The following is a 26,013-nucleotide window of genomic DNA, read 5'->3' as shown; positions in this document are numbered from 1 at the left end:
GTCCGGCACTGGAGATCCCTAACACAACGTCAGTATGCAACAAAGGACAACTTGCTGACGGACGATATCCCAGAAAGACTGTCTGCACTTTTACGTGTAACGAGGGATGTGAAACAGGAAGTGGAGCGTCAAGACGGCGATGCAAGACCAAGCGGCGGCGCCGACGCCCTTCATGGTCTGGAACAAGGGATCTGCGGTGTAATTGTAGGTATTCAATTAATTTGTTCAATGTGTCATGCAAACTGTCCCTGCTAGATCAGTTACTCTATCATATGAGGGAAGCCAGCTTTCCGAGAGTGTGAACCGTGAACCAGAAAGTGAACATATAAACGAAAGTCCAAACATTACATGAAAGCTCTTTCTCGGTTGATTTCTGTGAAGACCATTGCTTTCGAGAGATGTCATTGGCTGTTAGAGACTCATGTCCTAACAGACTACATGTCCCTAGGAGTATCGCTTTTCATATCATGATTCCATTGTGTATTTAAAAACATTGGCGCCTTTTAAGAATCTTTTGAATTGGAAACAGATAACAATTTGATGATCTTTCTGTTTAGGCGAACCCTGTAACGGTGCACCGAGCCACCCCCAGGATTACACCAGTGATTGTGCAGCCATGGTAACCTACCCAGCTGGCCACTCTTGCACTTTCGCCTGCCCAGCCGGTTACGTCCAGACTGGTGGCGAAGCAGAAAAGCTGTGCACGAATGGTAGATGGGTGGGTGACAACTTGGTTTGCGAAAGTAAGTTACATGTACCAATCATCAGTACATATACTAAATGTAAGAGATCAAGAGGCAATATGAATTCTTTATTAACTGTTGTAACAAAGAAAGTAGAACAGATTATCTAACGCCCATGAGCAACCAAAATCCGACCATTCTTAATTCTGACCAATCATTCCTGCTTTTAACAGCTGTCTCTTTCTTACTCATAGATATTGATGACTGCACCCCCAACCCGTGTAACAACGGTGGAACCTGTACTGACGGAGTCAACAGCTACACCTGTCAATGTGCAGCGGGATATACAGGAGATAACTGCGAAACTGGTAGGATTGGTTGTTCTTCTTAAACTTCAAGCTAGAAACACTAAGCTATTGAGCCTTAACAGTATCCTTTTCTCATAACATTAAACGAACTGAGAAGCATACGATTATAATGTTTGATTGACTGCTACGCAAACGAAGAATGGAAAGAAAGTATGAAGGTCAGCACAATCACAATTCAAAGATTAGTTATCATTTCACACATCGACAACTTATATGTGTTTACATTTACATTTTCTTTCTTCTCCATAGATATTGATGACTGTACGCCCAACCCGTGTAACAACGGTGGAACCTGTACTGACGGAATAAATAGCTACACCTGCCAGTGTGTGCCAGGTTATACAGGAGGTGACTGTGAAACGAGTAAGTTTGATCCGTGCTATGTGATTTGATAACGTTATTAGGCACATCAACAATACATATGCCAAAATTATGATATCACATCCATGCGTAATCAAAAAGATAATCATTATTTCGAATACAATGAATGCATGGGGATTTTAACAGATAACGGATAAGGCATCTTTCTTCTACATAGATATTGATGACTGTACGCCCAACCCATGTACTAACGGTGGAACCTGTACTGACGGTGTCAACGGCTACACCTGTCAATGTGCAGCGGGATACACAGGAAATAATTGTCAAACAGGTAACTTCGCTTTCGGATTTCGTCAAATACATGACCACAACAATGCCATTTATTTTCATGCCTAAACACCATTGTATTTCATGCACTTCATTTACAAATCACCACTATCATAAACAATAACGACAAAGTTACAGAAGTAAAATATAAAGACAGTGACTATTGAAAATTTGTTCATTGCTTGTAGATATTGACGACTGTACCCCCAACCCATGTAACAACGGTGGAACTTGTACTGACGGAGTCAACAGCTACACCTGTCAATGTGCAGCGGGATATACAGGAGATAACTGCGAAACTGGTATGATTGGCTGTTCAGTTAAACTTCAAAATAGACACACTAAGCTATTGAGCATAAACAGTTTCCTTTTCTCATAACATTAAACGAACTAAGAAGCATAAGATTATAATGTTTGATTGACCGCTATGCAAACGAAGAATGGAAAGAAAGTATGAAGGCCAGCACAATCACAATTCAAAGATTAGTTATCATTTCACATATCAACTTATGTGGTTTTAACAGTTACGTTTTCTTTCTTATACATAGATATTGACGACTGTACGCCCAACCCGTGTAACAACGGTGGAACCTGTACTGACGGGGTCAACAGCTACACCTGTCAATGTGCAGCGGGATATACAGGAAATAATTGCCAAACGCGTAAGTGCTCTGTGATTGATTAAAAATTTATTGACAATATCTAAACTTGTCAATGTATCGTGTCTTTTTTGGTACTCCCATCCGTTAGATTTAGGAGCCTCGTGTGGATATCATGGACATCATCAATTAATTAACTCATTCGGCCAAAATTTTCTAACATGCATATATGTATAGGGGTAATTAGTTAAGTATTTTGCAAAAAATAATGGAGTCTATCCATTATTACTGAAACGACATTGTTTAAATGTATGTAAGTATATGTATGTATTATGTATGTAAAATGTAAAAAGGCAATTCACAAAGCTACTTCTGGGGAGTACTACAATTTTTGTCTTTGAAACAACAGTTTTATTTTGTCTCGTACTGTGACGAAATGGATGATTGTAATGGAAACTTTGAGAAAAAGAGATTAACTGCTTTTTATGATTCACTTACTACTATCAATTTGTTTTGTTGTTAGAAATCATGACAACCACGCCACATACAGTAGGTAAGTAAACGTCTTTTTGGCTAGGTAAAGTTTTCATCAACTTTGTGAAAATTGTCATTTTACTGGCCTTGCCTTCAACCTTACTAACGCCTCCAATGGAACAGAAAATGCACAGTACAACGCATTCAATGCCAATCTTTAGAAGATGTGTCATTCTTTTGTATAGCACAAAACTGAGCGGACATGATTTTAACTTGCAAACTCAAGGGTATGATTTTCTCAAACTTAACTACGATTTCATGTATTCTACAGACCGAACAATGATGCCCACAGCAACAACAGGTAAATCATTTTTGTATGTATACATGGGTTTTCTTGTCTACCACAACATGGTAAACTCATTAGCTTTAAGCATCGGATACATTGTTATTGTAGGAATGGCATGTTACAATTGCTGATATAGATTTTTTCATCAACTAATGGGAACATTGTCTTTTTGCTGGCCTTGCCTTCAACCTTACCAACGCCGTAGCCTCCAGTGGAACAGTAAATGCACAGTACAGTGTAGTAAATGTCAATCTTTAGAAGATAAGATCAAACTTAACTATGATTTCATATATTCTACAGACCGAACAATGATGCCCACAGCAACAACAGGTAAATCATGTTATGCTCTTTTTGTATGCATTGATTTTTCTGTCTAACACAGCACGGTAAACTCATTAGCTTTAAAGCCACATTTTAGTCAACATTGTTCTATTTCCTATTTCTTTACAGCTGGTATACCGAAATGTAGCGAGTATCATGACTACGAAGAGATGACAGAGTTTATGGAAGATGTGAACAAACGGTGCCCTGCAATAACTCGACTGTACAACGTTGGTCAAAGCGTACAAGGCAGGAAACTTTGGGTCATAGAAATCTCGGACAACCCAGGCATGCATGAATTAGGTAAGTACTTCATTACCACATATTTCTAAAAGTTGAACTGACCTGCTCATGACTCAACTTTTTTTCTTTCGGTCCGAAAATAAAGATGATTTTGCCATGTTCATTTCAACAAGCCGTTTGGCTTGCAGACCAGAACGTAAATGTAAAGTTTGTTTATTTTTAAAGTACATTACACAAGTACATACGGCAATTTGGACAGGAATTTCGTACGTAATAAGTAATTGTACGTAATAAAGTATATATAACATCTAGACTTTTGCATGTTCCAAGTACAGTAACTGCTCCCTTGGCCATGGCCGTATCCACATGTACATGCTATGGAACTGTATTATGTGGACACTCTAATCGTAAATACAATGGTAGGGCTACTCTTTAAGCTGTTTGTGTAAGTAACTTCACGTGCAGTATTTTGTAAATCAAAGGGGAATTGTTTGTCTCTTAGGTGAGCCCGAATTCAAGTACATTGCCAACATGCACGGAAATGAAGTCCGTGGTCGCGAACTTCTGCTGTGTCTGGCGGAGTATCTCTGCGAAGAATTCACAGCAGGAAACCAACGAATCGTCAGCCTTGTGCAGAATACCCGTATTCACCTGATGCCTTCCATGAACCCTGATGGTTTCGAGGTTGCAGACGTTAATGTAAGAAAAAAAAAAACTTTTGCTTTCTTTCGGCTTTATCATGATGAATGCATTATTTTGTGTCAAAAGCTGGTGTTTTCAATCAGTAAGAAGATAAGAAAATTAATGTCTTCACTTACAAATATCAACGAACACTAATTTTCGCTGCGAAGAGAATACGACGAGCTCCGTGTGTTTATCTTAAAGTAATTCTTTATTTGGAAGTAACTGCCATCAGTCCCGTATTAATGGCACCGTCTATCATATGTATAAATCTCCGAATCAGCGGTATACTTCAATTATTTTGGGAAATGACTATTTATGAAGTCGAAACTCAACAGCACCTATTTTGTGATACCCTTACGGCAATCTAGGATTACCTGTAGCTATTTTCTGAGCATGTATTTCTTTCAACATGTTACTTTTTTTAACTCACTAGGATGAAGTGACTGGTAGGAATAACGCACAAGGCAAAGATCTCAACCGCGGGTTCCCGGCTTTGAATAAAATTGCCTATGCTGGGGAGGCCACTGGCGTCAACCAGGACCACATTCCCATCCCAGCTGATTTTAACATGGCAAGTTGTTCACTCTTTATCTTTACTTAACATTTCCATGGAGCATTAGTTGTATTATTTTGGTGTTAATTTCAATATTTTTTAAAATTTCCCTTAGGGATTAATTCAGGACAAAACTTCTTGTTGAACCATTCCATTCTCTACAGGAATGCGATAGCAAGTATCAATAACCATGCATATTGAGCGCTTATTTAGCTTACGTTACACCTAATTGAGTGGTGTGCTGACGGTGTAAACATGAAAATAATCGACATCGATCTGTGATCCGTTGACATAGGATGCGTAAAATTATATCACACAATCCAAGAAATTGGACTCATACAAAATATAGTCTCACAACGTTTAACTGCTTTGCAGGCTCCGACAGAAGTCCAGGCTGTGATGGGGTGGATCAAGAACCCAAACTATCCTTTCGTGTTGTCTGCAAACCTTCATGATGGCGCCCTTGTGGTCAATTACCCCTATGATGAGCGGAAGGTCGCGAAGTAAGTAACTCCGTTGTGAATTTATGACAGTCAGATAACGCGATTTTCTCTTTGTTAATGAGGTTAAGCTGTATCCATAAGAGTTGTGTGTCCTGTTGTCAGCTTGAAAAATCAACGAATTGAAACTGAAACGCCGACATGGACTTGATAGAGGTGATGAAGGACAGTAGGATCTAGTGACTCATCTTTGTGAATGCCACACCCCAAAAGGGAATAGCTATAACCATGACGATTCACTAGAGGCGACCCTTATTTACTTTGAAATCTCACTATCATTTTATCCCAATTTAGTGCTGACAATGTTGATGTCAAGACACCAGATGACGATCTTTTCAAGCATCTGTCCAACGTGTACGCGCAGGCACATGCTACAATGGTAGGAGGGGCACCAGCCGGTTGTTATAATGGAAACAATGGCATCACCAACGGAGCGGCGTGGTACTCAGTTGTAGGAGGTATAGGACACCATCTCTTATTTGCCGTTTGATGATGCTGTGTAAGATAATACTTTGTGGATATGTATATATATATATATAGGATTTACCTGGTTACAGTTGCTGTAGGAATATATGATTTATACTCTGCCTTCTCGACGGCATCAATAGCATATTGTAAATGCATCGATGACATATAGTGCATTTGTATGAAGGCAATACGTCCTCGCGGAGGCGATGTAGATGACTTACCATCGCTTGTTATTCGTCAGATTGGGAAGTTCATAATCATAGTATGTTACCTCATCAGGCATGCAGGACTTCAACTATCTTCACACCAACTGCTTTGAAGTAACACTGGAACTGGGATGTCCAAAATACCCTCCCGAAAAGGACCTTCCACAGGAATGGAACAACAATAGAGATGCCCTCGTGTCGTTCATTGAAAAGGTGCGATTACACACTACGTATACATGCCTTTTGTTTGAAGAATATTATGATCTTGAGTCACTCGGTTTGTTGGGCGATCCCTTGATGCAGCTTACCAAACTTATATTTATGACTATATCAATGTAGTTAGACATACAGGTAATAAGACATAACTTGATCCAAGATCTCTCCAGTTGCTTAGTAACTGTTACCTTCCGTATTACCAAATCAATGTTTAGATTTGATCTGATAAAGAGAAAGGTAAGTTAAGTAGATAGCTAGTGGACGTACGGGGTTATACTACTCTGTCTGGGTTATTCCACCACTTACGGGGAAAGTGACATCCTTATAATTCTTTTTCAGGTTCACCTTGGCATCAAAGGCATGGTTACCAACAAGAAAAATGGACAGGGAATAGCAAACGCCAGGATTCAGGTCAATGGCATCAACCACGATGTCTTATCAGGTAACTACGAAATGCCTTTTTGTGCTACAGCTAATGAAGGACTGTCATTATCAACAATCTTTGGCTCAACCCAGACAAACACAGTTGGTATTAGTTTGTAATTGGACTGGTAGACTTACTAAACAATTATGCAAATACCTCGTGTGATCAAAATATCATTTCTCCTGCAGCTACCGGTGGTGATTATTGGCGCCTCCTGGAGCCTGGCATGTACAATGTCACTGCTTCTGCCGCGGGCTTCATCAGCCAGACCAAAGGAGCAACAGTCATTTCTGGAACAAATGCCGGGGCCACAATCCTTAACTTCCAGCTCGAAGACGGTACATCTTAAGTATTGTTTCATGTTATCTTAAATAATGCTATTTTATATTGTGCTGTGTTGTGCTATACAGCACTGATATTTTTAATCGAAAAGCCATGTCTTACGTTATTAAAATCATTTCTAAATTTTATATGAATTAGTCTAGTGTTCGTTCCGAACGCTAGGGAGGCAAACGCAACAAAAAACTCGAGTACATAGTTTGAATTGTCCAAGTATCAATTTAAAGATTCAGATACATGGAAATAATATAACTGTTATCTATCTTTTGTGATTTTCAGCCCCGTAATTAAATGATTCCACGACTACATGCGGGCAAAGGAGGCAACAGGATCCCATCGCAGCAGACAATTCACTGAATATCGTCTTCTTAAGCTCGTGTATACTTAGAATTTAAAGCTTCTCTCATGATCATGTCCTGAGATAAAGCATCTAGATGAAGTTAGACAAAGGCTTTACATGTTGCTGACGTCATTTCAAATCTTAATCTATTAGATGGCATCCTTCAATACTATGACATTAATTAGCCACCTACATGTACGTAGGCGAGAAGCCACGGGCTAGACTTTGGAGGTCGGACTAAAAACACACTCCACTGTACATTTTAAACCTTGAGTATTTACAGTTGTTATATATTTTTATAACGTATACCGTATACTTTGTAAATACTGAAGGTAAGCAAGGCAAAATGAATGAAATTTTCATTGTGTTTTGCGTACGCGTAGTAAATGTAGCATACTTCAAAAGCTTGTATACAATATGTACATCACAAAGGAACACATTCTACACGATATGACTGGGCATCAAGCCCAACAATCGAAAGCAGTCTGTAGACAACAAAAAATAATGACACAAAAGGTTTCTATTTTTTAGATATTACGAGAAGTCTTGCTACTACAATCAATGGCAGGACTGTGCTGTACACTATTTGTGTACTGTGGTTTTTCCCTATATATACATAGAACATTAGGAGGAACTCCGAGGAAGGTTCTAGTAACTTCAACAAAAATCTTAAAAATGTGATGAATCCTACAGTAGTGGTCAACTCAAATATGATGTTACATTTCGTCCAAACAGGTGATATTGGAACTACATGGTACAAAGTTGATCAGAAATAAAAGGCATCTTCATTCTGTATTTGTTACTGGTGAATAAACAGCCCATTGTAATGAGAAAGTTGGACAGACATCATTCAAGTGCCTAAAATATCTTCAACTGAACCAGATGAAGCTTAGACATCCTGGAAATGAGATACTCACTACAAAATTTACTCAATCAACTGGATATGATTTAAAACAGCTGAGTGTTACAGTTACTGATAAAAGACAACAAATGCTACCTTAAATTACTCTCCGAGCAGAGGTTAGACTCCGACTGTTTTTTTAGACGTTTTTATCGGGCTTTCTATTTTGTATTGTATATTGTATTGTCAAAACCTAACTCGCTGGCATACTTCAAGAAAAAGGACAAAATAGAAAGCCTGATCAAGACAAGTAAATATAAAAACGCTAAAAGCCTAACCTCTGCTTGGAGAGTAACCTGAAATGTCTGACCGTTTTCAGCACATATCCATCTGCCTTTTTGTATAAAGTAATTTCAACTGCAATCTATAAGATGTAACAAAATTTGTGCATCCACATATTTCCTGTCTCCAGTACCTACATGTAGCCTGGCTCTCTGACCATTGTGGGGAACTCTTTGTACAAAATATGCGCACTTTGGATACAACTTCACTATTGTCATATTTGTATACATAACAGTAAAATCTGTCTTCCAACATTAACGTGATTGAAAAAGAATACATGCCACACTTGTAGAGGATAGATTTAAATAATAAATTCCTATTAACACTCAATTTGCAAGCCCATATTATGAGCTGAGATCACATTTCGGATTTACTGTTTTGCACATTCATTGATAAAAATTTATCAAAAACCTACTCCTACACTCCTGGCTTGAATACCATTCAAAAGTACTTCTGTCTATTGTACATCATTTATTACTGAACACTTTCTCTCACTGATAACTTCTGCAAGATGAATATTACAATGTTGCAGCAGATATACAAAATTTAGCTCCTAGCGAACTTTTAAGTCTGTCACTTTGTGTTCCAGCTAGCATACAAGCAGTTTGTCACAGCTATCACCATTCCTATTATAATACCATAGTGATTATAAACCTTATTGTTTATAAAATAGTAGTAGAATGAACTTGTCAAGAACAGCGCTAGGACTTTAAGACAGCAAAATGCATCTGTCTTGGGTGAGAGACCCCAAGCTGTCCTCACTAAGACAATTGAGGTGCCTCTCTGGAGTGATCCACCCTAAAGCTGTCCTTACTAGAAAAGCAGAAGTGCCTGTCTGGTGGCAGGAATCAACCTTACTCCACGACTTACAGAATCATTACTTATAACAAGTTCCTTATAACACTGTTCTCTTGATTTGACTTTGGGGTATGGGACAAGCCAGTGGTCATCTCAAGTGACCCTACAAACTTCTTCAACCCTGCTGAACTCCCAGCTTGGATGGAATCATTCAAAATGTTTGGAAGGGCTACAGGTCGGAGTAAAATAGACAAAACTAAACAATCATATTCAATAAATAAATTGTGGAGGGGTACAGCTACTCCTTAATTGTTGGCTGTAGTATAGGAAGTTAGACATCCAGGCAAACAATATTTTTAAAGGCAATCTCTACAACTGGATACAGTTTGGAGATTTACTGCCAGACGTTTTGAGTGACATCCATCACTCTTCTTCAGTATTACTTGAATGAACTGGCAGAACAATACAAGTTAACCTGACTGGAAAAGATTTACTTCTATTGAACTGTTCTGCCAGTTCATTTTAGTGATGCTGAAGAAGAGTGATGGATGTCAATCAAAACATCCAGAAGTAAATGTCTGATTTTTGTCCAGTTGCAGAGATTGAGGTGAATTCAAACCTGGGCTGTCTCTAGTGTTACATTATCCCCGTCCCATTCATTGTTTGGGAGCAAAATGTTGTTGAGTTTCAATGTCAAATCTGTCATTTCAAACTGGCAGTTCTTGTAATGAAAGTACATTTTCAGTTTATGTCATGAAGTTTCTGTCTGTCCCAACAAGCAAATCTCCATCATGGCGGGAAGAGACGGATCCTGGAGACAGCCCTAATTTAAACACTTTAAACATTACAGTAACTGCTAAAGGTTGGTAGTAGGGGATGGACTTGAAGGGGAGGACTGGGGAGACTTTGGGGGGAGTTCCAGTAACTTCAGGGAGGACAGCAGCTGGATGTTGACCTCCATCAGCCGATGGCAGACGCCGGAGAGGTCGGTATCTGCTCGGGTCATCACAAGGACACCTGCAACAGGTCAGAGGTGAGAGGTGAGATGTCAACACAAAAAATAATTTGTACAATGACTGGAAACAAGACTTTATCCAGGCAAAAAGCAAAGAAACTAAATGTTCAGAAACAGACTAAATGGCAGACAGTTATCCACCAATGACACTATTCTTCAAAATAAAAGTATTGAATCATACTTTCAAAGTCTGAAGAGTACAGCCATCATATAACAACTAAAACAGAACAAAGGAAACAAACCTGTTTTATTGTCGGCCACATGTTTACAGAACAGTGCCAACAGATACTCCATGTCATCCTCATCTGCAGAACCAAACACCAGGTTGGGCCACATGGATCTGGTGGGACAACAAGAACGTTTGTACCTGTTAGTAACTACATGTATCATCATATATGGGTAAACATCTACATACTACAGTGAGACTACAGTCAAAGAATGAGCAATCCACTGCTGCCATGACATCACGTTATGCAGATAGCACACGTGACTCAGTGAGCAGTGGATCATGGCACCCACCGACTCTGTTCAAAAGATGGTTCATTCCTTGACAAAGACTGGAGTCCAATTTTTGTGTTGGATATTACAGTTAAATTAGTTATAGAATAATAAAAAACAGCTGACCCAGGTGGTCAGTACAATAAAATTTGATATAAGATATTGATAACTGTTATGTAATGTCTGGCGTTTGCCCCTTCAGAAACATTGAAAAATGCCACCTATCATCAATATGCTTCCCAGATAAATAAACTAAATAAAAAAATAAAGAAAGAAACAAACAAAAACATGGCAGACCTGAATGCCCTGATGAGCTGCACACAGGTGGTGAGTTGTCCGTTCTTCAGGTTCTCCAGCAGGCTGTCCTCCGCCACCTGGCGAGACAGCGACACGGTGTCCACCTGTCCCAGCGGCAGCACGCTCCCGTTGTCCACGTCGTAGATCGCCTGATGGAGCCGCGCCTTCAGGTCTGTCGCGTCACGGGAGTAGTCCGTCACCTGCAGGGTAGGGAACTCACCTGTATCTTCTTTTGTTTGTTTTCCATTAACCAGTAAACACCAATTTCATGCAGTCCAAGCTGTATAAGACTGGATTTATCTTTTCACACTCAGGATGGACCGCTGCTCTTTTAGATAAGTTTGGAGGTGTTCCTGGTGTGTATCTCCTCAAATACAGGGCAAAAAGATTTAATTCCTATCAAAAACACATCCCTAACCAAAGGTACAAATAGATACTAATTCTCACCTGAATCAAGTAAGGAAAGTGCCTTGCCCAAGTGCACGTAATTGGAGCAAACCAAGAATGCAAGCCCAGATATCTTTATAGTATTACGCTAAATGTAGTGTGTTCTCATCGGCTGCAGTAGACAGGTTTGATACTGTTACCTGACACTAAGACAAGTGTGTTGCTGCAAAACCAAAAGCAAATCATTCTGCATCTATTTATCAGGAGCATTTTATGTACCTGTGGTGCATTTGCGGCCGTGGACAGCAGTTTGACCAGCTTGGAGTAGCTCTGGAACAGCAGCAGCAGCTGGAAGTGCAGCTTGTACAGGTGCCGACACAGCTCGATTTGCTGTACAAAACAAGGTCACACAAGGTCAAGGTCAACTCAGAGACAAGGTCAACATCTGAACACACATGCCCAAAGCTAACATCTACAGCCTGCTTTTTCAGTTTAGACATTTTCCTTTGTGCAATTGACGTCCATTATGCGATTTCAAGAATTTTAAAATATAGAGAAGAGCTATCCCCGTATAGTTTTTTTAAATTGATGGTGGAATGATTTTACCGTTTTTCTGTCACTGTGACCTGAATTTTTTTTCTGTCAATGAATGTAACCTGCACATAGCAAAGCCACATACAACTGTAGACCTAGCTACTGTGTTTAAGAAGCTTTAAGTCCAAGCACTGTTCATAAACAAAGAGTCGCCCAAATTGCATGTGTGTGGTGCTCTGTACATTTGTACGAGTGTTTGAACATTGGCCGACCACTTTTGTCAACGTAGCCGCACCTACATGTAGCAAAACTACTTTGACCTACATTTTGTGAAGCTACAATTTTTATAGATGCTTTAAATTTTCACAACTCTCTTTTGTAAACATTGATTTCAGAATGGCTCAAGCTTTTGTCAACGTAGCCTGCACCTACATGTAACAAAACTACATTGACCTAGCCACAATGTTTTATAGATGTTTTAAATTTTCACAACTCTCTTTTGTAAAAATTGATTTCAGAATGGCTCAAGTTTTTGTCAATGTAGCTTGCACCTAGTAAAACCACATTGACCTGGCTACAATGTTTTAGATGCTTTAAACAGGGCTTGAAATACCACCTGCATATGCAGATTAGTGCAGGTAAAATTGGAGCTGTGCAGGTATTTCTGGTGTCTACCTGCAAGCTGCACTGGTCCATGTACTACTAGGTTTTATACATAAATATGTAGGTGCATGTGGATTGTTATTAGCTGCATTGACTGTTACCACCTATTAAGTATAAAATATGGTTCCTGAACAATTTTGGTATGATCCATACTTCATTCATTCAGACAGGTGCAGGTAAAATTTGTCTGGTGCAGGTAATTTTCAATGCCACCTGCACCAGTGCAGGTATGCAGAAAAAAGTAATTCAAGCCCTGATCTAAATTTTCACAACTCTCTTTTCGTAATCATAGATCTGCCCATAATGCACTTCTAGATCTGTTCTGAGCGTTTGAACGCCGGCTGACCACAACGTATGGTGGAATGTAGAAAGTGCACATCACAGTACCTGGCTACAATGTTTTAGATACTTAAAATTTTCACAATTCTCCCCGTAATCATAGATCTGCTCATATTGCACTTCTGTTCTGAGCGTTTGAACACCGGCTGACCACAACGTATGGTGGAATGTAGAAAGTTCACATCACACTGGCTGACCACTTTTGTCAACGTAGCCTGCACCTACATTGTACATTGTACAACTACTTTGACATAGATCTGCTCCTATTGCACTTCTGTTCTGAGTGTTTGAACACCGGCTGACCACAACGTATGGTGGAATGTACAAAGTGCACATCACAGTCACAACATCAACTTACAAGACACAGTTCCTGGTGAGGGAGGCAGGGATGTGGGAGGGGGGTGGAAAGACAAAAAGCATCAACAGTACGCGTGAAAATTTCTTCTTCACAAACATATACTACGGATTGTTTTGCTACCTACCATCGATATATGCTAATAATGCTTTAGATTAGAACGAATACTCAAATGGTCTATTTTGCTATCTGCAGTTTGGCGAGTAACTGCTAGGGGCATTGCACTATATATGATGCCAAGTGTAAACTTTCTTTAAAATTCTTGGACCAGATCTTCATTTTATATCAAATTAATAATGTTCCAAAAGCAAATGATGTAACCCACAAAAGTCTTTAAAATGCATGGAAGCTATTCTGTTTGAATACAGAAACTTTGTTATTACCAGTATTGAAGTCGACCCTGTAATGATGGGATCTTTTCTGAATGTTATACAAGAAGTCCTCACACGAAAAATAACACAGACACTGCGCTGTTGGGACAACTAAGACATGCATAGAGCTCCTGTCACACATTCAGGACCTTTCCACCACTTTGATACCGATCACATAGAATATACCAACCGATGCTGGCACTTGGTTTGAAGTACCCTCGACTACATCCTATTCTAGTTCCAGTTTACTCTTCTGATTGCAAAATTTTGCAGAATGTGGATTTTCCAAATTTGACTTTTCAAAATCAGACGGCACAAACAACTTTTTGTAGGCAACTTCACAGAGCAACTCCCAACCACAGATGACCTTCCTCATGACTAACTCGCAACCATGGTCTGGACTATCTGGAGAAAGTCTGGGGCCATGGTTGTCTATATGTGACAGGGGCTAAACACAGAGAGCTACACCAATCTGTTCAGATACAGCATTTCATGTACATAGAGCATTCTCACCTGCTGTTCTCCATTGCCTCCAGCCTCCTAAAACAACAGAAAAAACTCTATTAGGTCAAAGGAGAGTTTTTTAAGTGGTCAACTGATGGCAAAAAGGAATTTCCAAATCAAATAAAAAGTAGTTTGAAAGTGACTTTACATGTAATACAGGACTGGCCCTTATTATAATTAAAGTCTTACTTTTATAGACAATATGATCCACTCATAAACTTGACCCTAAACCCTGATTGAACAGTCATACAAAATTCGAAAACACAAAATGGTTGTCAAAATCATCTCACCTCTCCAAGAGACTGTCTTTTCAATGACTCCTTGATCTTGTCAAGACACTGTAAAAGACAATGGCTTGATCAGTCATCTTTATCCTATAAATGTACATGTAGTTACATCATTTACCCCCTTAAATTGAGTGGAGGACCCTGGATAATAGTCCACCAAAAAAAACACCCCTCAGAAGTGACAAAATTTGGTGGATTCACTGTGGGAGTAACTCTCTCTCTGACACAAGTAAGTCTTTAAGTCCAAATACAGTAACTACATCCATCCTCTGTTAGGTCCCAGATTTGCATGCATTCAAGGTAATCCCCATGTCCATTAGCCTGGGTACCATCCGGAAAGTAGTTCACTCCGCCATTCATTATACACTATATACAGTCGCTCCTCTGTGTTTCCGTCTGGGAACGCGGAGCATCTAAAGGTCTGGAATCGTCCAAATTTTGGATGCAGGCGCTGATTGGTCCCTACATATGAGCAAATTATGGAATGGGTTCAAACGATCGTTCGAATCAGTGTTCCAACACCGGACAAGCCCTCCGTCTGCTTGCGGGAGGGCCTGTTGTCATCGAAAAAACGCTCTAGAACTCATTCCTACATTCACTCATTAACTGACGTTACCACCAAACGGTTTGGATGTGCAAGTCTCCAGACGGATAGCAGAGGCGAACATAGGAGCGAACTACTATCCGGATGGTACTCAGGCTACATGTCCATACCTCCACAGTGGCGTCCCTCTTGCAGATGTAGGTGTCGTAGTGCTCCTGTATCTCCAGCACAGCAAACTTGTGTCTCTCCAGTAACTTACAGGACAGGATCTGGGCAGGAAAACAAAATCATCACGAAATTCAATACAGACCAGGGCTCTAGCCAGCTCGAAATTTGTTTCCGTCAGCCAATTCCCATTGTCGCGAAAACCGCGAAAACACTATTCCAGGAGTTAGAGAGACTGAACTGAGATCTTGAAAAACAGGTTTTTAATGAGATTATCGTATGCGAAAGGGCACCGACACACATTATCAACAATCATAACAATAGCAAAACAAACAGTGTGTGGCTTTTACGGCCGTGGACGGCGTCCCCAAGCCGCCTGTAGCTTCCATCAAGGATTTTTGTCCATCAAGGTTGACGGATTGGTTTTAAAATTTTTCCGTCAGATGCAGCAAATTTCCGTCAATTGACAGAAAAACGGACGCTGGCTAGAGCCCTGATACAGACTTAAGAGAAAGGAGAAAAAAAAATTTGTATTTTCTTGTCTAACTTCAAGAGCCTCAAGATATTGCATATCAACCACATTCAAGTTCTCATTGAATGAAGAATGAAGTTTTACAAAGCATGCTTCATTCTGTATCACAATACCTTAAGTTTTGTTGTTGTTATTGGACTTACGGGGCCCTACGGGGACTGCAAAGGGGACTGATTGAGAAATGAAGTGTCAAAGATTAAATTTCATATCTCTATGTTCTATCCAAATCATAGGAGGCCTGAATTCACAAAAAACTATTTTAATTACTGTAAAATAAATAAAATCCAATGCAACAAAATACGATTTCTTATACTGAAGGAAAATTATCAGGAATTGAACTAAATTCTTTCAACATTGGCAGTCTTTGAAGTCTTTACTAAAATGTAACATGTATGTTGCATGAGTGAGTCTGTACGTACTGTTTCTGTGTCTGTGAAGATGTGCGGACACTCTGCCTGTGACACCAGCAACTCCAACATATTCAGTAAGGATGGTCAAGGATACGGAACTGATGAACCTTTCAGCAATGTACACACCAAAGTTGCAGCTTACCACTGTTTTTATCCAGCCTTCAACAAGAGTGATCCAAGTAATGTTGAATGTCCGAATTTCTGTTCAATTACAAAACATTGTAGGAAGACTATAGACCAAGTCGTCAGAAGTGTCTCTACACCTACATGCAATTTATGGAAGTACAAGAAGTAGTATTCATTGTTTTAATGGAATAATGGATCCTACAGGTTAATCTATCAAAACCCATTACTTCAGATAATCTGAACACTTGCTTACGTCAAGTCTGTTTGGTCTCGAGTCAAATCTGACACACCAACTCAGTTGCTCTTGATATATGAATATGGAACAGTGTTACAACAACACCTTAGACAAAAGTAATGATTTAACAGCAGCTGTTGTTCAGAAAAGGATATGGAACTGTGAGGCGATGCCTCGGAGTTTGTCCCCCAGGTAGTTACAACACTCCCTGGTCAGGTTATAGAACCTTCTCCTGGTGATCTGGAAAAGGACAAACAATAAATTAGCATTAAAAAAATATCTTTCCAGCTACCCACCCCTTCATCTATTCATTGATACACCCACCCCTCTTTTCTTCCAACCATTTGCCTCAGGGCATTACATGACATGTTCGGTTCTTGTCAGCCCTACATACATTAACCCCTCTCTCCCCCCACCTACATGTACATGTAGTAGAGCCGTGCAAAGAGCTGAAAGGTGTTGATAGCACACGTCCCATTGTTGTCCGAGTCAGTATCAGCCCCACATGCGTGTGCCCCCACCAACCAGTACCCAATTGTCCAACAGTATATCCCCCAGACAAGTACCGCCCTCACCCTGTAGAGTCTTGCGAACAGCTGGAAGGTGTTGACAGCACACGTGCCGTTGTTGTCTGACAGAATCAGTCCCACGTGGGTTAGCCACACTTCCTCGATCTCGTCCATGGAGATCGGCAGGAACTCGGATGTCAGCGATGAGAAATGCGGAGACGTGCCGGGACTCGTGTCGGCGCCGTCACCCTCGCTACACACACTGGAAGACAGATAAGACAATTAATTGTTAGAGCTAAGAGTCAGTAATGACAGTAATGTTACATTGTCCTTCACACTATGTTTCGAATTTGCTATCAAGTATTTTACCCTCACTATTAAAAAAAATTGTACCCTTTTCTGACCAAGACATAAAGAGGGCACTAGACTGCAACTGGAATGGACAGCATACTGAACTGACCTTGAAATAAATAGCAAACTCAGTCTGGATTGACCTTGAAGTAGACCAGATACAAGTCCGTCTTTGAAATACACCTGACCTTGAAATGAACAGGGCACACGACTGACCTTGAAATGGCCAGTATACTACATAACTGTGTGTAGGTCCACCTTGAAATGGACTGTGAGGCACTAGACTGGAGTTACAGCCTGCTAGTCTGACCTAGAAATGGACAGACAGCCTGACCTAGAAATGGACAGACAGTCTGACCTAGAAATGGACAGACAGCCTGACCTAGAAATGGACAGCACACAGGTCTGACATGAAATGGCCAGTATACTCCATAACTGTAGGTCGACCTTGAAATGGGACACTAGACTGTGAGACACTAGACTGGAGTAACCTTGAGAGGAACTGCATGCTAGACTGGTCTAGAAATGGACAGACAGCCTGACTGACCTTGAAATGGAGAGGGCACTGGACTGGTCCTTGTGCACCTCCATGCTGATTGGCTCGGACGGCAGCTGGTCGTCGGTTCCGTCAGCGGTGTCGGCCATGTTGGCGGGGTGGTGCGGCTTGTGCTCTGTGGAGGCGCTGGGCAGGTTATCTATCGTAGCTGGTAAGGCCTCTTCACTGGGGGAGATACTCTGTACAGAACACCAACAAGCATGAGTCAGTGATATTAATTTAAAAACAAATTTGTTTCAGTCAATTTATTCTATCACTATACCAGGCTATTTCTGATCCTAGTTTGCAATGACGAAAACAGCATTTACAGCATGTTTAGAGTCTGCATTCTATTTTGATATAACGAATCCTGTTTCAAAAATGCATGTACAGCAAAATATGCTCTTGAATGATTTAGGAACTGGACACATACATGTATGAATAAAGAGATTAAAACAAATTTTCTTTGGCCAATTCATTCTATCACTTATACCAAGCTGTTTCTGACTGTCCTTGTTTGCAATGAAGATAGCATTGAGGGCATTTCAGAGTTACGTTAATAAAACGCGAAATAAAACACGCACTTTTGGCTCTGAATGAATGACTCGGGAATCAGCAAAAAACAAAGAAATCAAAAGCAAATGAATCAGAAACCAAACAAACAAAACTTTAACGACATAATGTAATAGATTGGAACTTTCAATATACATGTGTACTAGACTAAGTACACAGGCACCAGTTCACTTTAGTAGACAGTGAAACTTCTCATCAGTACCAAAAAAAAAAGTACCTCGTCATCAGAAGACTCGTCCTTCATGTCTGCGGAGGCGAGGCTGGGAACGCTCCCTGACAGCTGACACCCCTGCAGTGAACCATCGCCGTTTTCCACGCTGTCGAGCGACCGTCGACGCACACCCCAGTTAAAGTTGTCCAGGCCTTCCGACTAATTGGTAAAAAGACATAGACATTGCGTTAATTTTCACAAAAAAAAGCTTTTCCCTTTTCGTCTTCAGAAAACAGTGAGTAAAACTCATACAAACTGTAGATACATAATGTACCATAATGCATTGAAACACAACACTGCACACAGACATGTATGTTGCATTGGTGGTCAAAGTGCACAAGAAAAACAGCAGTGAACATAATTTGCCATATATTCAGCATTGCAAAACCACAATATTTGTGTCCCATTCTTGTGTCAACCAGTATGTACAAAATCCATTGTCACAAACAAACTCCTATGACCTTGGACAAGGTCACACAGGGGCTTCTCAAGGGCTTTCCTTCTTACATTTTTTAAAATAAAAAACACAAAGAGACTTGCCGGCAAGCATTCCTTATTTTCAATTTGACTGAAATGCCAAGATGCCCTGAAACCACAATAACTGTCCACGTCAAACAAGACCACTTTTCGCAATGTCGCAAGTGAACTATATCAAAAATGCTCTTGACAAGAAACCAGCAGAAAGTTAAAGCGGTGAAACTTGGGATGTGAGAATTGATTGGTAGTGGAAATTGCGCCACACCCTGGTGATGTTACCTAGCAACATACCTGCCTTCCGCTGGAGTTCTGTCCGACAAGAGAAGCCAAAGGGTTAGAGAAGAGAGAAACGGTTAGTGGGGAAGATAGAAGTGCAAAGGTTACCCTCTGATGTGTCCTACAGCCTAGTATGTGTAAAACATCTTTTGCTACTACCTTTCGTACAAAAGGTAGTAGCAAAAGAGATGCTAGGCTTTGCAACCTTCTATAGAACACCTGGTCCATGCTTTACAAAATGTAGGAGGGAAAGTGCACCTACAGTGAGTTACCGTTATGATAGCAAAGTGTAACAGTGTTCTGCAGTAAGGATAGACAGATAGATTGATCTTTTTCAAAAGTAATTTTCACACATCATACTAGGTAAATTATGAGGATGCCTTTCTACGTAGCTACCTGCTCCTTCACAAACATGTACAGATTGTGGGGAGTCCTGTTTCATTGTACCAGTGCTTTCCAAGGACATTACACGGACATAGTAGACTTCAAGCCTAACCAAGGAGTCATAACAATGTTTGTTTTAAGTTACAGAAATATTCTGTGACCAATGACATTTACAGACAGACACAAACAGACAGATAGACAGTATATGTTGGGACAACAACATATCATTAACCAGTCTTACCAGTAACGCATGTAACTCTCATGGGCCCAACTACAAACAAACAGGAGTGCACTGTAGCTCCACCCATCATACAAATGCTTATTTACCTCAGCCTCTTCCAGCTCAGCATCCAGGAAGTCAAAGTCCTTGAAGATGAAGTGCTGTCCGCTCTCGCCGCTCGTGCCTTCCTCCATCTTGTTGTCGCTAGGCAACAGGTCGGGTGGGGACACCTCGTCGCTGGAGGAGTACATACTGGTCTGTCGGTCCAGGGCCAGGTCGCTGCTGGAGCTGAAGATCACCTGAGGGATAAAAGGACACCTGGGTTTTTAAACGATCTTGAATGTGTCACTGTGCTTCTTATGGTCTTGGGCAGAGTCTGGAGAAACCTGTACACCACCTAACTGTTAATAGACCATGTACTATTCCATAGAATACATTGTTTAGAAAACATGCCTTTCATAGCCATACGAGACAGATGAATGCCTACTACTATTTGCATTCTGATTTAACAGCCCTTCGGCATTACATACAAACTTGCCAGTTGTTTATATCAGAATGAATGGCTTTCTTAAAAGCCATCAGGCAAGGACGCCCTTAATGTTATTCGTTACAATGAGGTACACTGTAAAATACTCATAGTTAGTTCTTTGGAAACAGAATTTTTGAACATTTTTACCCGGGGTTAAAACTCCATTGCATGTGAATGAAATTTTCCTAGGCTTAAAAGGCCAGATTGGCATTTTGAGAAAAAGGTTGTAGATAAAGTAAAAGACAGTATTGTACTCACTGATGGACTCTTGGGCAGCCCAACATTTTGGCCACAGTTGGACAGCACGTTGACAAGACGCTCTCTTGTTCTCCTCTGAAAGATAGAATAAAACAATTAACCAAGGTTGAAAACTAGTCAAGTAAGTGAGTCTAGATTCATCCTTTGTCTAACAATGGTCTTTAATCATTATCATTCATTTAATAACTGTCTTAGTTTGTAGCACACTTGCAAGAATTATCATTGTGCAAACTAATAAACCACAGTTACGTTTTGGTGCCCAAACAATTTTTTCTAAAGTCACATAAGGCACTGTAATCCTTGAAATGTGGTTTTACTTTTACGATTTTCTTTCCGGTGTACACTACAGTAGCTGTACTACAGAATTATTTCAGCTGTAAAAAGACATTTATGAATTTACAGTTGCTACTGCTCTTTTCATGATCTATTTACCTGTGACAGGTGAGGCTTTTTCCAGCAGACGGGAATCATGCAGGACCCGTGCCCGACCGCGGTGCTGGCTGACGACAGGGTTGACGTGTTGGACGAGGACTGCCGTTGGCTGGAGCTATCACCGCTGTCGTGCGCCGCCTTGGTGTCTTCGTCTGCACTGTCAGCACCATCCTCTATTGTGATTTCCACGACGTCGGGCTGTGCTTGAGGGGTCTGGCCACGCCGACCGATAATCGGTGTCTGTCCATGGGGAATAATAAGAAGATCAGAACTATAATATACCTAATAGTATTCATGGTGCTACCTGCACATGCATGGCTCCTGAGACACAAAAGATGTCAAGACATATCAAGCATAGTCTAGGCAAGAACTGTCTACAATCTAGGGATCATCCTCTATCGTGATCTCCACAACGTCGGGCTGTGCTTGCGGAGACTGGACACGGCGTCCGATGATCGGTGTTTGTTCCTCAGGACTAACAAGAAGATGATCAATACCATGTGTTGGTAAACGACATTATGAATGAAGACTTAATCTTAATCTGGGTGGGTAATATGTCAAAGATGTAGGTCCCGGACTCCGAGACAAAAGTAAAAGACAGCTAGGCAATGTCAAAATATATTCATAAGCATGGTTGAGACAAGAACCGTTTACAAGTTAGGGCTTTTACCTTTAATATATTACCCTCAGCGCATTTTGCTGCACATGGGAAATGGGAACCATGAACAGACTTATTTTCACACTGTAGAACTGTCAGTGGTGGTATCTGATTATTTGCAACAATCTACAATTGGACAATATCTTTTGAAGCCTGCAGCTATATATACAGTACAAGAACACAGTATGTTTCACTTCAGTTTTCAAAATGAAAGAATAAATAAAAGATTCCAGAACCCACCTGTGAGACATCGAAGCGGAACTCCAGTGTGGGACCCGGCAGGTCTCGCTTGACGGGACACACGTCGATGTCGGTAAGGGACAGCGAACTCTCCTTGATGTCCTTGAGCTCCGGAATGTCCTCGGGACTAACCAGCGTAGACGACCTTTGAACTGCAAGCTTCAGGATATTCAGCGACTCCTGCCAGTGGTTACTCTGGAGTAAATAGATATAAAAAGTGATTATTCTGCTGAAAAACACAGGATTCTGCACCAAAAATACATTCTTTATGGAGTCATTTTTATGAGCCAAAACATAGCATGGCCAAATCAGGCCAGGGACTGTTCTCTTGCTCTCCTATGCAAGGTTCCTTCATATTGCATCTTTAAACTAAGTCCTGTATCCTTCCAAATTAAAAGTGTAAGATAACTTACACATATTTTCTCAGGATCCACTTGATAACTTGACATTAAGATGACAACATGTAGCCTTACAGAGTTTACATGGAAGGATTTGCAACAAGCCACCAATCCTCTATGTAACACATTAGCAAATATATGCCGTTCATCATCATCTTCATCTAGGGCCACTTGCCCGGAGTAATTCCACCCTCTCCTTCCAGACGTCCCTGTCCCCCATAGCGTTCTTAGGATCCTCAACCTGTAACCCCAAGAAAGCTGGTCTATGTAGGTCAGTCGTGGTCGCTCAGTATGTGTATACCCATGTGTCGTTACCTGTACGTATTTCGCAATGATGCGCAGGAGGTCTGCGTTCATCTGGTGGATGGGGGCGGTGCCGAGGTCCACCTGGTGCAGCAGGCTGTAGAGCAGCTGCAGCACGGCCTGCTGGGTACCCATCATACCCTTCTCCAGGACCTCCACCAGGAAGGTGAGCAGGGTGAGGCTGATGTCGGAGTAGGCGTCGTGGAGGTACTTACAGACGGCCGACACCCACGACTTACACGGCTTCCCGAAGGTGTGGTTACTGTACAGGCTCATGATGTGGGCAAGGTTGTGCAGCTTCTTACTCTTCTCTAAACACACCTGAGAAAATAACAACAAATAAACAACAAATAAAAACAGTCATGATGTGGGCAAGGTTGTGCAGTTTGTTACTCTTTTCTACACAGACCTGTAAAAGACAATAGATAAACAACACTCAGTCATGATGTGGGCAAGGTTCTGTAACTTCTTGCTCTTCTCTAAACAAACCTGAGAAAAATAAATTTAAACACACAAATCTATAAACAAACAGTCATACAGGGCAGCTTATGCAGTTTTTTCTTTTCTGAGCAAATCTGACAATAATCTGGCAAACATTATTTAGAACAGATAAACATAGCTTCATAGGCGCTAGGCTTCACTAAACAAATTCACCTTTGAAACCAGAAAAATAAAACCACTGCAAAAGTTTGAAGATTTACTTGTTTCTACTGAGACTCACCTCTGCAATGTTCTCAGCACACTCCGTACAGAACTTGTCCGGACTGTCGTAGTGATTTATCAGGTATGGCATCAGGGCGAGGACATTCAGGGGAAAACCTGTACATAAGAAGAAATCAATTTGTTAAACCGCAGTCCACTAACACCATCCACTAGTGCCACTAGTGGTGACTTGGTATAATGATAAATAAAGGATGTAAACAATCTTTCAATCATGAAATAGTGTGGTAACATAAAAATACACTTGCCAAATCTGAAAGGCATCATGTTTAAAGCCCTCAATCTTAAATTGCTATAGGATGTACTGTGAGGTGTAACTTGGCCTATGTGTTAAGGGACAAAATGCCACTCCTTTGTCATATAAGGTAAATTATGTCATATATCTGAGTGTGCTGTGACGGTCATGTATGTAACACTAGTCACTTCAAAAATAGAAAGCCATTTTGGTACCACATAAAATGTACAATGATCATCATTTAGTATGACTGATAGTATGAATAGCTAGATACTCTTTATCCCTGCACGGAGTAAGACTTTTCCAGTGTACGTTCTGTAAGAGCTATCTGTTAAACAAACATAAAAGAAATATTCAAACCTGCTGCCTCGGAGGGGTCAACGACCGGCAGGGTGGAGAACACGGTCAGTTTGGCCACCATCTGGAGAGTCAGCTCCGTGGTCAGTGGGGAGGTGAAACCCTGGAGATGGTAAACATAAACAATAAACATAAACACGAGGACAAACCTATAAGAGATGGACTGACAACATATTCAAACCTTCATCTCTTTAACCTACATGTACAACATGTACACAGGGCCAACACTAAAGACAGAGACTGCTGGCGAGCTGCCATCAAGCCTCCACATCTACATGTGAAAGCATGTCTAACCCTTGCTTGATGAAAAGAACAGATGATAAACGGACAGTGAGAGAAAGCAATTATCATGTTTGACCTCCGGTAGTGGTCAAGGCAAGCAGCCCGCGATGATGATGATGACTAGTAGTGAAGGATGAAATAAACAAAGGTCTATGCACTTACAATATGAAATACTCCGAAGTAAGGAGGATGCTGACACTTTGTAACGGTTTGCAATTGTTTGTTGATTTATTTGACAATGTATGTTTGTACCTTGAACAGCAGCATCTGCATGCCGGGGAAGTTGGACCACTTGAGTTTGTTCCTGACCCTGTTGACCTCGTCCACACAGTCCGACCTGTCCAGGGGCAGCTCATTCAGCAGCTGGAGCACAAGGAAACAAACGATGGCAAACAGAATTAGATAAACAACAGCACAGAGATTACAGCCTTGTTTAAGTTCCATAGACCTGATGCGATTAACCTGTTTGCCCAGAATAAACTTTTTTGTCATTGCTGTAATGACTCACCCTGTCCAGTTTGAGAGGAAGAATAAGGTAAAATCTGTACGGTAAGAACAAGGAGCTTTTATCAGTAGGAGAGAGTACGGATTAGTTTCCATTGTTCGTATGTTCGTAGCGGGCGACAAAATTTTATTAACACCCACGTGTCAAAAACCCGCATCTGCATACATTTCACCCACGCAAGCGTTTGTTTTCCCTTTGTTTTGTGGTCATTTTCATGGTGGGGCGGCCTGGGGATACAAACATTGTGTGTAGCGATCTGATTTTTGCGATTTTGTTGACAATGTTGAACAGAAGAGTAACTTCGGAATATATACAGCGGCGGCAATATTCTCTCTGACTGAGGGTGAAATTTCAAAGTCATACGGCGACCGGACAGCACCGCCGCTCGGGTACGGGCTAAGCCTAAAGGCAAAATTGTCTGGGGCAAAGTCTACGAAAAAAAACTGGTAATATTCCTACAATTAATGATGACTGTGAAAAACCTGACTCAATGATCACAGGAACCAAGTTTTTTTTTAAGTATGCAACAGATATATTTCATAAATCGATACAAATACAAAGTTCAAATGCCTGGAGAACTCAAGACATTATATACGAAAACCCGATCGTAACGAAAACCATGAAAACTATGCTCTCCCGCCTTACCTTCACCTCATTCCAGGCCCGATGTATCCTCTAAAAACACGGGTGGTTTGACAAAAATGAGCAAGGTTCGACCAACAATGAACACGCCATTTTACCGAGCACATCATCAACAGTTACGAAAAAATATCAGCTAAATGAAGAAAAACGTCATATTTTTTTAGTAGCCATCTGAAAATACATGTGAAAATTCATAATTCTATCGCAAGAAAACAGACCTCGATCCGCGAAAATAGGCCTAAACTGGCCCATGTTTGTTGTAC

General features: G+C 40.7%; 3 protein-coding genes and 1 long non-coding RNA gene across 4 annotated transcripts in view; 3 read left to right on the top strand and 1 right to left on the bottom strand.

Moving 5' to 3' along the window:
• Positions 1–2,410, top strand: LOC118419335 (fibropellin-3-like). Its single transcript, XM_035825698.1, has 7 exons — positions 1–204; positions 558–743; positions 938–1,051; positions 1,301–1,414; positions 1,590–1,703; positions 1,888–2,001; positions 2,248–2,410. Exons 2-7 carry the CDS (start codon positions 617–619, stop codon positions 2,382–2,384), a joined length of 720 nt encoding a protein of 239 aa, XP_035681591.1. The 5' UTR covers positions 1–204; positions 558–616; the 3' UTR covers positions 2,385–2,410.
• Positions 2,411–2,758: 348 nt separating this feature from the next.
• Positions 2,759–7,645, top strand: LOC118419334 (carboxypeptidase N catalytic chain-like). The gene is made up of 12 exons (XM_035825697.1): positions 2,759–2,851; positions 3,104–3,133; positions 3,419–3,448; positions 3,569–3,742; positions 4,185–4,381; positions 4,800–4,937; positions 5,295–5,422; positions 5,714–5,877; positions 6,167–6,306; positions 6,649–6,751; positions 6,922–7,071; positions 7,352–7,645. The coding sequence occupies exons 1-12, from the start codon at positions 2,827–2,829 to the stop codon at positions 7,357–7,359; spliced, it is 1,287 nt and encodes a 428-aa protein (XP_035681590.1). The 5' UTR covers positions 2,759–2,826; the 3' UTR covers positions 7,360–7,645.
• A 2,539-nt stretch (positions 7,646–10,184) lies between these two features.
• The window catches only part of LOC118419148 (protein furry homolog), a 49,058-nt gene continuing 33,229 nt past the window's right edge, over positions 10,185–26,013 (bottom strand). The window contains exons 44-63 of the mRNA XM_035825460.1: positions 24,856–24,966; positions 24,325–24,424; positions 23,731–23,828; positions 23,022–23,330; positions 22,309–22,503; positions 21,411–21,650; positions 20,979–21,053; positions 20,299–20,490; positions 18,841–18,993; positions 18,063–18,250; positions 17,231–17,426; positions 16,811–16,895; positions 16,304–16,368; positions 15,358–15,456; positions 14,647–14,694; positions 14,366–14,392; positions 11,870–11,980; positions 11,204–11,403; positions 10,651–10,748; positions 10,185–10,410 (exon numbers count right to left, since the gene is read on the bottom strand). Coding sequence (XP_035681353.1) covers positions 10,250–10,410; positions 10,651–10,748; positions 11,204–11,403; positions 11,870–11,980; positions 14,366–14,392; positions 14,647–14,694; positions 15,358–15,456; positions 16,304–16,368; positions 16,811–16,895; positions 17,231–17,426; positions 18,063–18,250; positions 18,841–18,993; positions 20,299–20,490; positions 20,979–21,053; positions 21,411–21,650; positions 22,309–22,503; positions 23,022–23,330; positions 23,731–23,828; positions 24,325–24,424; positions 24,856–24,966 — 2,751 coding nt within the window. The 3' untranslated portion in view covers positions 10,185–10,249. The remainder of the gene's footprint in view (positions 10,411–10,650; positions 10,749–11,203; positions 11,404–11,869; positions 11,981–14,365; positions 14,393–14,646; positions 14,695–15,357; positions 15,457–16,303; positions 16,369–16,810; positions 16,896–17,230; positions 17,427–18,062; positions 18,251–18,840; positions 18,994–20,298; positions 20,491–20,978; positions 21,054–21,410; positions 21,651–22,308; positions 22,504–23,021; positions 23,331–23,730; positions 23,829–24,324; positions 24,425–24,855; positions 24,967–26,013) is intronic.
• On the top strand, positions 20,618–25,606 carry LOC118419149. Its single transcript, XR_004831596.1, has 3 exons — positions 20,618–20,629; positions 24,728–24,729; positions 25,158–25,606. It is a non-coding gene; the product is annotated as an uncharacterized LOC118419149 (long non-coding RNA).

This window comes from Branchiostoma floridae, chromosome 7 (assembly GCF_000003815.2).
Source record: "Branchiostoma floridae strain S238N-H82 chromosome 7, Bfl_VNyyK, whole genome shotgun sequence".
In the NCBI taxonomy this organism is placed as follows: Eukaryota; Metazoa; Chordata; class Leptocardii; order Amphioxiformes; family Branchiostomatidae; genus Branchiostoma; species Branchiostoma floridae.
This window is presented reverse-complemented; position numbering and strand designations above follow the sequence as displayed.